The sequence below is a fragment of the Venturia canescens genome, chromosome 4 (genome assembly GCF_019457755.1).
Source record: "Venturia canescens isolate UGA chromosome 4, ASM1945775v1, whole genome shotgun sequence".
Lineage (NCBI taxonomy): Eukaryota > Metazoa > Arthropoda > Insecta > Hymenoptera > Ichneumonidae > Venturia > Venturia canescens.
In genome coordinates, this window is record NC_057424.1 from 10,351,737 (window position 1) to 10,365,717 (window position 13,981).

Below are 13,981 nucleotides of genomic sequence, written 5' to 3' on the forward strand. Positions count from 1 at the left end.
GGTAGTCAGTCATATTATGTTGAATCTTGATTGTAGTTTTATCTCAAAATAATTTTATGATAGTCTGGAAAACTAAAATCTACGGGGACTCTTGACATTGAGGAAAATAGATCAGACTCACGAACGAAATTTTTGAGTTCAGCTCCCGGAGGGTGAACTATGAAAATGTACGTAGGGAAATACATGCATGAACGACCAAAATTGGTAAAAATGAGAACAGGAGTAAAATGATATTTTTATAAGAATCGTCCACTTGCGGTCTCATTTTTTTCTTTATCAAGGTGAACTCGAATATATGAATACACTTATTCATACATATTTATAATTTTCTCGCTTCTTACAATGAATACGAAGACTCATTCTTAATTACTCGTTCCTTCATTATTATATTTGTTTTTGTTTCGTTCTTTCACGTTTGACAATAATTCAAACTATACCGACACATTCTTCCTAGCACGAACATACACATGCACACGCTCGAGCAACCAAAAAATCCTCACTCACTTATCACCCTAAATAAATTTTTAAGTTTTTTTTTCTCATTTAAATTTTCTTATTTCTTATTTTTATCTTTTACCGCGAACAAATTGAACGGCGAGTATTCTCGATCAATTGATGATGTTCAGGCGACTCAAGTTTTCTACTATGTATATTAAGTGGGACGATCAAGGAATCGGGGATTACGGATGTGGAAGGGGTAATAACATGTAAAAAGTATATATTTGTCAATAGGTCTGGAATAATTTAAATCTGTTATAATATTTACTGACAATATCTTATTTTTTTCTTCGTCTCATCGCTCTTAGAACTTATCGTAATGCTACGCGCGGACCAAGATTACTACGGTCCATACCTGGCAGATTCTGAAAACAGATAAACAACCGTGAAGTCATTACTCGTTCGTCATTCGTTTCCTATTATTTGACCAATCATTTCTGACAACTTTTTTTTAGAGAAAATTTCCATTTTCTTTCGTTTCGTTAATTGAGGCATTCTAAATTTTGAACTACAGTTTCATTCATATCATTTTGGAAACTAGACCAAAGTTGATTAAAATTCATCAATTCAAATACCGAATGTGACTTTGAGTAAGCAAAATGGCATAAAATTTACAGCTTTCGACTGATCGGTAAAAAGGAGTTTTCGGAATGTTTGAAATTCTTTGGTTTTCACTTACATGTTTGTACAGATCCGACTCCATTCTCAGGATTAAGCAACGTACGTGTACACTTTTCTGTGAATGTGAAGAAAATGGTAAGCGCATAAAAAAAAGAGCTGGAAATGTGAATAAGTAATGTATCGCTGGAGAAATTCAAGTTGGAATTATTAGAATCTTACCGATCCTCAGGCGTTCGGGCCAAGTACTCGCGTTCGATCAAGCCTTCGATACGCTTCTTGATTATCACTGGCGAAGGTAGAAAACGAACTTTCAATTGCTCTGTGACTTCGGTGACGAGTATGTTGTGCTGTTGGAAAAATATCCGTAAGATTAGTTCATAAAATTCTAGGATGATTGGATAAAATCATTCTTTTTATGATTAAATATACTCACTGCCATGCGTTTTCGATCTTTCATTATCCGTACGATAGCCGCTTCGATCTCGTGCTTTCTATCTTCGTCGACCTTATTTCGCGTTTCCCTTCTTTCAGGTTCCGATTCACCTTTTGCTGCGACCGTTTGAATTTTCACCCTTTATGAGAAAAAGGGAAGAATAATTGTGAATAAGCGAAGTAATTGAAATTCATTGTTGAGTTCTATCTCAAATTCTTGGTTTTTCGTACACGTTTTCAAAGAGTTTACACAATTGATCATTGCAATCACAACACAAGTAGCGAATATTTTTTCTGTTGTGATGCAGGTGTGTTGAAAAATTGAGATTTAAAAAAAAATTCTTTGTGAAAGCTTACCTGTGTAACTTGCTTGTGAAACTATCGTTCACACAAAAGCAGTGAGATGGTTCAATCTCTTTAGATCGCGGGTGCTTCAACAGAACTCTCTGTGCGGCTTTGCCCATAGCAAGAGATTGCAATGCTCTAACTAAATCTTTTACCGGAATGTCCGTTTCGTTTTGAATCTCCTGTAAATAAAAAAATGGCGATTAGAGTTTACGAAAATTAAAAACATCAAGTGGTCATGAAAGAATTAATTTTTACATTATTGAATGTTTTTTCATAAAAAAGAGGCCGGGACATGAATGTGCGATATGAATTTTCGATCTTTTGCTTTGGACCATTTTGACCGTTGACCTTTTTCATTTATATTCACCATTAAAATATACTAGGGACGTGTGTTTCTACCTCTTCATTAAAAACGATAAAAGTGAATGAACTCGTGGGACCTCAGGCATGCGTTAAAAGTTCAAAAAATGACAAATAATATCTGTCATCGAATTCCATACCTCGTACGTGAGTCTGTCCTTGTTGTTGAACAACATGAGAACGCACATTTGGTATGTGGATACTTGAATGATGTGTTTCCTCGCAGAGGCACTACAGCTACTACGTTGGCTGAGGAGACTTCCACTAGCGCTGCCACTTCCGTTGCTTATTGAACTTGTCGACGATGGTGTTTCCATACCAGGAGCACCGTTGTCTTCTCTACGTGGTCCATGAAATACGGCATTGAGATCCGCCGAGCCTAATTGCGGCTGTAACGTCAATTGACGACCGGTGTGTTTGGCAAGATAGAAACGTCGAAAAGTGTCGAAGGCATTTCGAGCTGGTAAAGGTATACTGCACTTCGGTGTTGCTGATTGTGTCGGCCAGAAACCGGTGGTAAGTACCCGAACACTGAGATCCACACCGTGAACATTCATCTTTACGAGTGGAAAAAAAAAAATGATTACAACAAATTTTAAACGGTTTCAATAGCCCATGAGCAAGCTTATTTTGAAAAATACATAAATTGTAATTAGTAATGTGATTCATTACCGAGGACGCAAAAACGTGATCCTTAAACTCGTCCATTATTGTATTACTGACAGTAATATCTTTGAACATTCCTTCGAGTTTCGATGTAAATTGGCATCCGCATTCAGTCTGTAAAATAATCAAGAAAATTCTCGGTTATCGTCGCTTCATTCGTTTTTTGCTTACTGTTTTTTAGTTAAAATTATCATGTGCCATGAAGTCCTGCACTAGGATAAGGTCAAGTGAAGATGGGAACGTTAGTAACAAGTCAAGTGCCAGCCTCGATAAACCATGGCGGAACTTCAAGGCATACATGAACGAGGAGGGAGGCCTGGCGAAATTTTGAATCGTTAAACGCGCTGCATCGATAGAAATTTACGTTCCCCACATGGTTTACAGAGCGTACCACTCACTTTGTCGGAAAACTTGAGGAGTATTGGACAGGAGATTATTTAGGGTTGCTAGATGATTGTTTCTTTGGGTTTGGGATCGGTGATTCGAAGAAATGGGATCTCCGGCTTATGCGATCGTCGAACGATCCTTTTTTTCACATTCAGCAAATCCATGTCACCATTAAATGCACCCTGCGACTGTTAAAACTATGGCTTTTAGGATACTTTCTTTCAATTCGTTCGATAATTGAGTAATTTTTTTTTTCTCATTTTCATAATGTACTTCAGTTGTGTATTCGCGTGAGCATGTAAAACGATAAAAATAAAAATACTCTTGTTCCGAACTGCTACTTTTTTTCAGTTTTTCATGCAACTGTGGCAGTGAACAATTAAAATGGAAGAGGAAAAACTGAAATTCGACTTACCTTCAGTTTCATAATCATATTTTTCTCACTATCGTCAGACACGGATTTATTCAATAACAGGCGTTTCGCTAAGTGTTGTTTGTAATACCGTTCAAAAACGTCTTTCTCCTGTAGAAATCTGAATAGTACCATTGTCTTGTCGAGTATACCTTCGATTTCTTGTTCCGACATCTGAAATTGAAAAAATAATGGAATAAGAGGGGAAAAGTTTCAATCGATTGAAATTCTTTATGGGAAGATGAAATTTACCCCTTTGACACCTTTCTTCAATTTATCGTCTATGAAAAGCGAAAGATATTCGGGACTTTTCGGATTGAGATTCAGAAAATATTCGAAATCCGAGACGATCATTTGTTTGAATAGTTTATCGTTGTGGAAGGAATGGTGTAGAAAATGATCGAAGCGCTCTTTGAGATCGAGAAGATTTTGAACAAAGTGTACGGCGTTTGTGTTGGATTCTTGTTCCTCTTGGACCATGGCGCGACCCTGCTCTCGTAGGAATTGCGATACGCACTCGCATATCGTGCGTAAACCGTCGGGCACTCTCAAAAACAGTTTGCACATACAGCCAAGATCCACGGTTTTCAAATTTTTGAGCATGTGGACAACTCCACTGTTTTCCATCTAAATTCATAAGAACGACCCGATATTATATTGTATTTACGAAGTGAAGATACTATTAAAAGGACGTTCGAGCTGAGATTTTGCGTTTCATACCTCGACTATCGTTTTCATGTGTAATTTAATGAGTTCGACTTCCACAACCTCAACTATTCTTGATTCGGTCGATTCGTCCAGATAATGTTTCGCTCTCTCCGATTCTTCAGCGATCCTTGCTTCCACTTTCTTTATGTATACCGACGCACTGTTTTCTGCCAGGAACTTTTGCGATTCCATCTTCAGGTATAAAAGTTACATATTAATTTTAAATGGAAAATAAAAATCAGTTGACCGTGTAATAATCAATCCTCATCGGTTTTGGTATTAACTGTGATCATTATTTTTTGATTGATTCAAATATTTATTCTCGTACCCTATAAAATTCAGCGCTCTCTTGCAAAAAAGGTTTTTCAAAATCCTCTTCGTAGACCAATCTGCTATTGATACCCAACATCATCAACATTTGGCAAGCATTTTTTATTGCTATACGATCCACGACTTCGCCTCTTCTTTCACGCGCAACCATTCCTAATAATGTTTCGCGTAGATGATCTCGCACGCAACCGTATCTGACAACCTGCAAAGTAAGATATTGGTGAGATGCAAAAACCTCGTTACCGCATGTCCCGGATGATATTGAAAGTAAAAATCTTGACTCGATTTTTCAATATCAACTATATCGAAGTCATTGAAAAGTATCGATTTTAATTACGACCAAGTCAAAGTCTTTCTGCAGTCATTGCTAGAAAAATTTTCAAAAAAATACTTATTACAACGCATGAGAATTTCAAAAACTGTGATTTTGCTGTCCAATTAGACAGTAGTCCAGAACGTATCATAATTTTCAGAGTACAAAAAAAAGTGTAAAAAAACTAACCAAATCTCTGAATATGATGAGACCAAGATTGTAGACGTTGTCAACGTCGTTCTGTTGAACATATACTCGATCCATATACATAAGAATATCCCTGATCATGACCATGGAAGTTGTGTGATCGTTCCAAGCCTGATTAAGAGTCGGTAGGAAATTATTGTGAAGGGATTGTAGGACATCCTCGCGAACTTTATTCTCAAGATGTTGGGTAACAACTTCTTTGAGACCGGTGTACAATCTTTCTCCATATTTGTGTAGTACCATGGTGTATGCATTCCTGTAGAGCTCTTCGAAGCTGAGACCCGAATTATTCTTTTTCTGGATCTCTTGAATAGCATTTTTAAGCAATGCCCAAATGCTCTCCACATACTTCTCATCCATAGTCATCTGTAGGGAAAGACATGAAAATTTTTATCTGTTCAACAACAAGAACGTGCTGTATGATAGTGGATTCGATTGAATATTAGATCAAGTCATAACCATTATTAATGAATGAAATTTTTTGTCAATATTACTCAGTGCCTAGAAAATACAAGCAGATTTTTTAGTTATTGCATTCTGTAGATAGAGCATGTATTCTCAATGCAAGTTGGTAGAATGATCAAACAATATGTAATAGTTGAAAATTTTTGTAGCAGAATTTGTAACTTAAGAAAAGTTTGCCAATAGAATCAATTTTAGGGATACCAAAGAAGGCTGTGTTTTTTTTTTTTTTTTCAAATTATGTGCTTTTAGTTAACTTAGATTTAAATTAGAATAAATATTAAAAGCAATGGCCCTCACAAGAGGCTGGGGGATTACGAAGATTTTTGAACCCGATTGACACAACCCAGTACCGGGGGTAATCTCACCCGGCAATATCAAATGATTCTGACCCAAAATTCCACCACTCGTGCTTGTTTCCATGATGGCTTATGAAGTTTTCTCCAGATCGGACAATTTTTTCTGTTTTTATGGTTGCATGAAATTGCAGTGGAAAAATTGGACGGTGAGAATTAATATCGACGAGGCACTCGCGTTGTCTTTGGCATTGCTAAACAAACCACTGACAAACTTTGAGATAACCTAGAATGTAGAGCTTCGCAATGATTCGACACTGCAAGAAAACTCTGCGGCCATCGTTACTCGCGAACCCGTCAACAATTTGGCACTGTTTTTAGTTACATCTCAGACTGAAAGATTTTGGCTAACGATTTGGATCAACTTTAAAATTTAAGGTAAAAAAAAGGAGGCAAAGGGAAGAAACAAAGAAAAATTGAAAAAAGCTCTTTGGTTCATCTATCTTTTTGGCTGCTATGGCAACCGTCAATCTCATTTTGATGAGCTGAATCAGAGTGGTTCAGGTTTTTACATTGATGACAACCGACACTTCCCAAAGTCTGGACTATTTGGTCTCACCGTTATTGAGTGATAATCACAAGTACGGATTACTTATAGACATACATCTTCGACCAGTCCTCTAACAGTAATCAACAATGAAAAAAAATTATCTAAATTTTACTGTTTGTTTTGCGGATTGGTCTGATATGAAAAACAACGTCAATGATGACAGCTGAAATATTTTTTGACACGCCGTTAATAACGTGCCTGAGTTTATTCGATAATCGTAAAATTTTAAGAAAACAAAAGTAAATAGGATAAGAAAAGTATGATGAAACTTGAAATGCTGTCGGCGTACGTGCAGAGAAAGGCAAAACAATGTTGAGGAAGAGCGCGTAATCAGTAAGAGCCAGAGTAACAGAGGGTGAAGACGAGCAGAGAGCGTTGTTGGTTTCGAACACTCACCGGAAAAGCACGTATGCGCATTTTGTTTTCTTTCTTCGGCAGAGCGCTGCTCTTCATCATGACGATTCAGTGGTTGCAACGAGATTTTTCGCACTTAATTGTTTCTTTTTCTTTTCTCTTATTCTTCCTTTTTATTCTCACTCTTTCGAGTTTTTCTCGCTTATAACGAAACACTCGTTAATCCCGTCGCGACATAAAGGAAAAAACAAAACCTAAGAAAAGAAAGGGAAAAAAAGATACCAATTCAGCCTGTGGCACACATTGACAAAAACACCGAAGGGGCTACCCAGAGAACGTCTCAAGTCAACGATCTTGGACGGAGGTCAGATTTGCCGTAAATCCCAAACCCAATACACCACCGATGCACAATCTTGAACACAGATAACGCGAGATGTTCGTTGATGACGGATAACTTGCTTTTAATTCGGCGAAACAAAAACGCGACATGAAAATATCTTTTCGTGTGCCCGCGACGGGCCGATCGGGGGGGATTAGGGGCTGGGAAGGGGGATCAAGGGTGCCAAACACTGTATGTACTTTATATATTCAAAAGCACGTATGAAACAGTGCTAGCGCGTCAAGAATTGAACGAGCTCTGGCCGCCATCTTAGACACAGATTTGCTGCTTCCCCGAAAGTTGAGCAACTGGACGTTGCGCCATCTTCAATCTTCATAACAGCGCCGTGGCTCGAGTGACATTATGATAATGCCGATATCTGAAATCACTCGGTAAATTACTGAACTTTTAAATAGTTCTCGTAATACAACTATTCAGACGAAACAAAAAGAAAAGCATACTTTCAATCCTATTGGAACGTTGGAACGGATTCTGTTGGGATGATCGGACTGCAAATTCAATGTGTTATTCTATATTCTCGGTTCTCGATGGAAATGAAAAAGCAACAGTATGATGAGCAGGTATAGTGAGAATTTTGCTCTCTCGAAGAGCCATACCACCAGTTGATTCACTGGTGGATTTGGCCCTCTGATAAGGATTTTTTCAAGTATTTATAAAACTTCAACCGATAATTCTCTGGGATATATAATACTGTTAGAATAAATACGTCACTATACGATCACTACCTCACTTTTTGTTGGTAAGGTAGATTTTCCAGGTTAACAACTTTAATCAAAAAATGAAAAAACAATATTAACCTCGCAATTAGATCGCCAGAAATAATAATGTATAATTTTGTGGAATGATGATCATTTTTTTTACGGTTCGGTGCATACATTTTTGTACATTGATTAAATTACCGCAATCGGTCGGTGTAGAAAAATTTGATATCTCAAAATTTTTTCGAGTGGATTTCAAAGAATTTGTTCGGTTCGTCGCGTGTTTACAGTTCTTGGCTTCCGAATCTCTCATTGATTGAAACACAACCTAAAATCCGAGTTTCCTCAAAAACGAACGATTGCACGATGGAATGAATGTCAGAAATAAAGATTATTAAAAAAACGCTCTCTTTTTCAACGCTCTCGACGCGATGAGCACGGTTGAGCTGCTGTTCCCGCATCTGGAAATGCTATTCCGCAAAACCGCCAAAAGTATCGGTCTCTTTCGGTAATTATAGTCGCCTCATTAACCAGGGAGAAATAAAATTTGAAGGAGGGAACACGCGGTGCGCGATGTGAACCAAGGACTCGAAAACAAAACGGGCAATTCGCCATATTTACGAAAAGGGCCTTCGCGTGTGCGGAATCTCACATTATATGCTTTCGTCCAGCTCCCTTCCGTTAAGCCACGCTCCTTCAGACCGTATTTGTCGTCTTATCTATCTTACTTACGTACATTTCCCACCAAAAGTTTCTCGTGATCATAATATTATTGAAGTAATCGAAAAAAATCACTGCGTTTCCATTATTTTTGGTGTGGCGAAAAATATTTATTTATAAAGACCATTTCCACAAAAATATCATTCTACATATGCAAAGTTACTGGGTGTGGCTTCCGGATGGATGCCGTGTGAATTATCAGAGCGTGTTGCCGACCTTTTTCAAGCGTTACAGTTTGCATCATCAGGGCTGGGGGCCCCGATACTTTGTTTTCTCATATTCGAGGTTGATCATCATTTTTTTCGGAATTTTTCAGTGCGCTCGAACACACGAGAAAGTAGAGTTTCAGTCGAGGCAGGCCGAGGATGAAAAAAGGCTGCAGTATTCCATCTCGATTGGACGAACGTTGTGAAAAGTGTAATTTTCAATTGCGGCGAGCATAAAGAAGGACCGATTAACAAGCCGAATCGTTGAGCACTAAAACGACGATTTGTGAACGTTTGAATTAGACGAACAAAAAAAAGACTCTTTTCACGAATTATTTTGACCGGTATAAATTATAAACATCGATATAAAAAGTGTTAAGTCTAAAAAATAGAGAAAAAATTTGGTTTACAATTTTGTGGAGAAGAAAAATGGTTTTAGATTTAATGGGTAAATGGTCATATCATACGATTTTTCATTCCTTCAAAAATGACAAAATGGCGGCAATTTTTCCAAAAACTACGAAAAAGCACGCTTCTTTTCACCGTTTTTTGGAAAAAAAGAAATAGTTCGACACGAAATTTCAAAATTCGTATGACACGCGTGGTAAAATTTTGGCAAGGATCGGTTCAACAGTTTCGGAGCTTTTATCATCGAGCCGTCGAAAAACGTAATGTTTTATAAAAACGCGTAAACGTCGCTCAAAAGTACACTCGGACTGTTCAGATCTTTATAAAATTTTAGTACGATTCTCTCAAATATGCGCAATTTCGAAAAGTGCAATAGAAATAATCGACAGTGACGAAAAATCCAAAACTTGGCAATTTTATGCTCACAAATGACTTAACCTCGTGATCGCACTTTCTCAAAAAACATAAGGAAACTCCGGCTCAGGGAAGACTTTGAAAGAAATTTTCAAATGTTCTCTAACCTGGATCAAGGATTCGTAACAGTATCGACAAACTTGGGATGTTTCTCGTTCGAATTTCGACCCAAGCAGAAGCATATTAATCTAGAAATAGTTACGGAAGTTAGTTTTGTTGGCGAGTGTACGAGTGATGCTTCCGTTACGAGCTCGTATAACGCCGAAGGAGCCTCTCGTTTTTTACGAGCAAGCAAAAGTGGAGGCGGTCCAGGCTACCCACTTCCGGTTCATTCGTTTATAGAGGGAGGCTCATTCTCTCGCATAACGTAATGACACTTTGACGTTTCGTATCGGCGCACATCAGTTTTTATACGGAGGAGAAAGATCGTATTGCCTTTGGCACACATATGCAAAATAACAAAATAATATTGATCGCGTATCGTTGCGGAGATTACGAGGTCGTTAAAGGTCTTATTTGACATTGAATATTCTATCGAATGTATGGTCGTTATGATATCGAGGGAAATTGTGGTCGCGTACGGCTGCCAGTGGTTGCGGAGAGGATAAAAAGGACGTTGGAAGGGGAGACCTTGACCCATTTTCCTGTTCAAATTGAGGCACTTCCGTGAACGATTGCGGGCAATATTCGAAGGATCGAAACGCCCTGCATTCGTCGAGGAATCTGAGCTTTGTTTTGTTTCGTCTTTGACTAAAACAGTGAAACGTTTGCGGAGCGATTCGAGCTCGAGGTCGATGACGGAAAATAGAACTAGTGCGGTCCTTAATTGTTCCACAATTACATCCCAGTTTTTCAATCCGATTATAAGGTTTCTCAGAAGAGCTAATCATTCGGACGAAGGCTGAATTTTAGCTGATATTCATCGGTTTTTTTCCCCACGCTTTGGAACGAGCTTCGTTCAATGAAAAAACATTCGCTCTGGAATGTTGGCTGGTCGACCGGTTGGATTTTTTCTCATCGCGAGTCTACACGAGCCCTTAATCGCATCCCAAAACGTGCCCAGAGCACTGTCAGCAAAGTAGTTTTCCATCCAACGACCTTGCGAAGCTTGCAAACTTTCGTTCAATGCCCATTTTCCTTTATTATTATAAAATATCTGATTTTAAAATGAGTAGCATTGTAGCTGCTCCAATGAATTTCATTTATTGACGCAGGTCCGCAGAGCGGAGCTTTTTTACTATTTCTCCTTTCGCGACGATAAGGAATTTCCAATTACTTATTGCGAGAGGCTCTCTCGTTTTGCCTCGCCCTCTTTCATGTGTATTACCAACTGAACTTGAGACACACGCTGCGATAGTAATATAAACGGGCTTATGCAGGGATTCTATCATTAAACGCGCGAGGCATCGTAATTTGAAATTACCGGTTAACGATGCGGGAGCCTCGCAGTCTCGTTCTACGTGTCATCCCGAGCCCTCAGGCGGCTTCGTTAACGCGTTTTCGGTTGCGCATAGATCCCCGCCCTCTGTCCTTCTCCCGTGCATAAGTTCGGCGATTAACGTTATCGCGTTCAATGACAAGGCTCACGCTCGGCGAGGTTGGATCACTAAAGAACGTTATTTTTGTGTTCCTTTAATGAAAATCGATGGGAAAAGTCGCTCTGAATAATGCCAGCGTTCTTCGTGAGTTTCGGACTCTTGAGTCGAAAAAACAATAAAAAAATTGTAAATTTGAAGCCGCGGGAAAAATTCGAGTGGCACCGCACATTCCGACTTTGAGTTCGATGAAATTTATTTTGCATTGGGAACTTCAAAGCTCCGGTGACGCGTGCGAATATTTTTTCAGTGCCTCGAAACTTGGTACAATTATTGGACTACTTGTGTCGACGACGCGTCTTGAAAGAAATCGGAGAAAAAAATGGCGGCCACCCCAACGTGGATGACCCAGTCCCACAATCAAAAGGTCCTTCGTCCTCAATTTACGAGGCTTTCCTCCTCCTCAACGTTGTGGCAAAAACTGTTCGGACGGCCGCACGGAAAATGCTTATTTCCGATCTGATTTTATACATCGCGTCAGAGGATTTTTTCTGAAGTACAGGAAATTCCGAAGCCCGATGAATCCGAGACGAAGAGAATTGGAGAAAAAATTCTATTCGTCAAAGTGAAATAAAACTAAGGGGCTTCTCTCCGTCGAATCTTCTCCGCGTAATACCGCTTTTATACGAAAGCATAAAGCACGCGGCTGTGTAGCGTCCTCGCCATTATCTCATGTTCTCTTTACGACGATGGAATACTTTGATACGAGTGCTCTTGCTTCTCTACTTTGCCATACGAGAGAAATCTGAAGAGACTTAAGCAGGTGTCAAATTTTCACGTACTCGATTTGTACGTCGGTAATAAATCGGTCCCTGAATCGCACATACTCTCGGCTCGATCAACGACTACTTTCGCAACGAATCTCTGGCGCGAAGAAAAATATTGCCGAGCGTTCGAATATGATTGAAAATAAAAATAGCACCGCGACGTTGATTTTAATTGGAGACTTTGACGAATTTGAACTCGGTATGGGAGGAGCAGCTCTATGATTATTTTCATTCGACAAGCCGTATTGTCCGGCATACATCGCACGAGACTTTGAACACGTTCTGGCGAGGTCGTCGACTCCGAGCGAGTGCGATGTGATTCGGTAAGTTGGTGAAAAGGCAAACAACATTTCGGTCATGGCCGCGCGCTCGGGCGACGGAGATGATAAACTATTCAAAGGGATGATGGCACAGGGAGGGGAAGGGGAAAATAAGCACATTTGGCTGAGATAATAAGAGAGTAAAAATGGACGTGTGGGGGAATTGAGGGCGGGGAGGGGGCTGGGAATGTCGCTAGATATGTATCAAGTGTATAAACGGTTCAGGGACCTCGGGGAAATCACTAGCGATGTTGAAAAGAGGTCGTCGCTCTCCGGGACGAGACGTCGATGACTTTCTCGCTCAGTTGTACCCGCACCAGCTACGCTTCCTCCGTCTCCTGTCCGCCTTTCTTCCCTAGTCCAGACGCACTACCGCCTTAACAAAGAAGCAAAGAAAATTCGTTTACCGCGAGTAGATGACATGAAAAACATTTCTTCTCCATCTTTTGGCTCCCATCGCTCCCCCATGGGAAAAGCTTTCTCTTCCTTTCTCCGTATTTCTTCAGTTCTCAAGCTTTTTCTTTCATTTTATCATAAAAAATATTGTGCAACTGTATTTTTGGTCAATGCGGTCGAGATTTCTGCGCACACAGTGAAAATTCATTTATTCACGTAGAACAAAAGGAGTGGGAAATACAGTTCGGTGATTCCATCGAGGAAGCTTTTGGCATCGGGGCGGCGTCGCACGACGTGAAAAACATCTCTGGAGCACCGACACCCCGCTCTTACCTCCGGATTTCTCTTGTTAGCACAGCCTCACCGCGTTCTTCGCGTCTGTTCCTGTTTTCTTCATCTCCCTTGCACATCCACGTACTTTTTTCATCTTTCGTCTTGTCAAAACTTTTGCTCGTACAGATAGTACGATTTGCGCTCGCGAGAGGACCTTAATTACTGTGATACTTACGTCGGAGCGCCTTTCGACACAAGCTGCTTGGATCCAATAATTATTACGATATTTGTAACTCGAATAATAACGGTAGCATGTAAATTGTAAAGAATGGAAAATCACGAAAAACCGCATTGTGTCGATGGTTTAATTGAATTTTTATGAAATGCTATGCATTCCGAAGCGATTCTGTTGACAGAAATAAATTTTCTTCGATTCATTCTTAATGTGATATTTTCTTGCGTTGGCATATCTAGAATTCATGAATTTTTCCCTAATTTTGTGAGAACGAACGGTGTTTACCCTCTCGAAAGAAGAATCCTCGTGGGACTGTCACGATGGTCTCTGTACATGAGGAACCGAGGCGTTCGGCTCTCGCCGGGAACATGGTAAATAACACGTTTTTCTACAAAGGCGTTAGAGATTCGGTTTCGGTAAATGCCGAAACGAAATCTGTCGCCATTACGAGTAATCCACGAGTGTGCCAGGAAATGGATGCTCATGAGGTAGTACTTCAGATACGTACCGAGGATGCTCGAGTGTTGATTTAATTGGAAATCTTC

At 39.6% G+C, this 13,981-nt stretch overlaps 1 protein-coding gene across 3 annotated transcripts; it reads right to left on the reverse strand.

Annotated features, from left to right (window-relative positions):
- Positions 1–253: 253 nt before the first annotated feature.
- On the reverse strand, positions 254–7,679 carry Cul3 (cullin 3). 3 transcript variants are annotated; one of them, XM_043416899.1, is made up of 14 exons: positions 7,584–7,679; positions 7,047–7,258; positions 5,265–5,648; positions 4,761–4,964; positions 4,445–4,624; positions 3,977–4,351; positions 3,728–3,898; positions 2,932–3,039; positions 2,400–2,816; positions 1,909–2,078; positions 1,553–1,691; positions 1,339–1,466; positions 1,178–1,234; positions 254–863 (listed from the first exon to the last, which is right to left on the reverse strand). In XM_043416899.1, the coding sequence occupies exons 2-13, from the start codon at positions 7,104–7,106 to the stop codon at positions 1,210–1,212; spliced, it is 2,361 nt and encodes a 786-aa protein (XP_043272834.1). In that variant the 5' UTR covers positions 7,107–7,258; positions 7,584–7,679; the 3' UTR covers positions 254–863; positions 1,178–1,209. The 3 variants fall into 3 exon arrangements, with proteins under 3 accessions (XP_043272834.1, XP_043272833.1, XP_043272832.1); XM_043416898.1 differs by having other exon boundaries at positions 7,406–7,649; XM_043416897.1 differs by having other exon boundaries at positions 7,047–7,649.
- Between the last annotated feature and the right edge of the window lie 6,302 nt (positions 7,680–13,981).

Coding starts and splice junctions, on each gene's coding strand:
- Cul3 (XM_043416899.1), bottom strand. CDS start 7,106: ATGATGAAGAGCAGCGCTCTGCCGAAGAAAGAAAACAAAATGCGCATA. Junction 5,649..7,046: donor TGCGCATACGTGCTTTTCCG/GTGAGTGTTCGA, acceptor CTTTCCCTACAG/ATGACTATGGATGAGAAGTA. Junction 2,079..2,399: donor AGGACAGACTCACGTACGAG/GTATGGAATTCG, acceptor TTTTATTTACAG/GAGATTCAAAACGAAACGGA.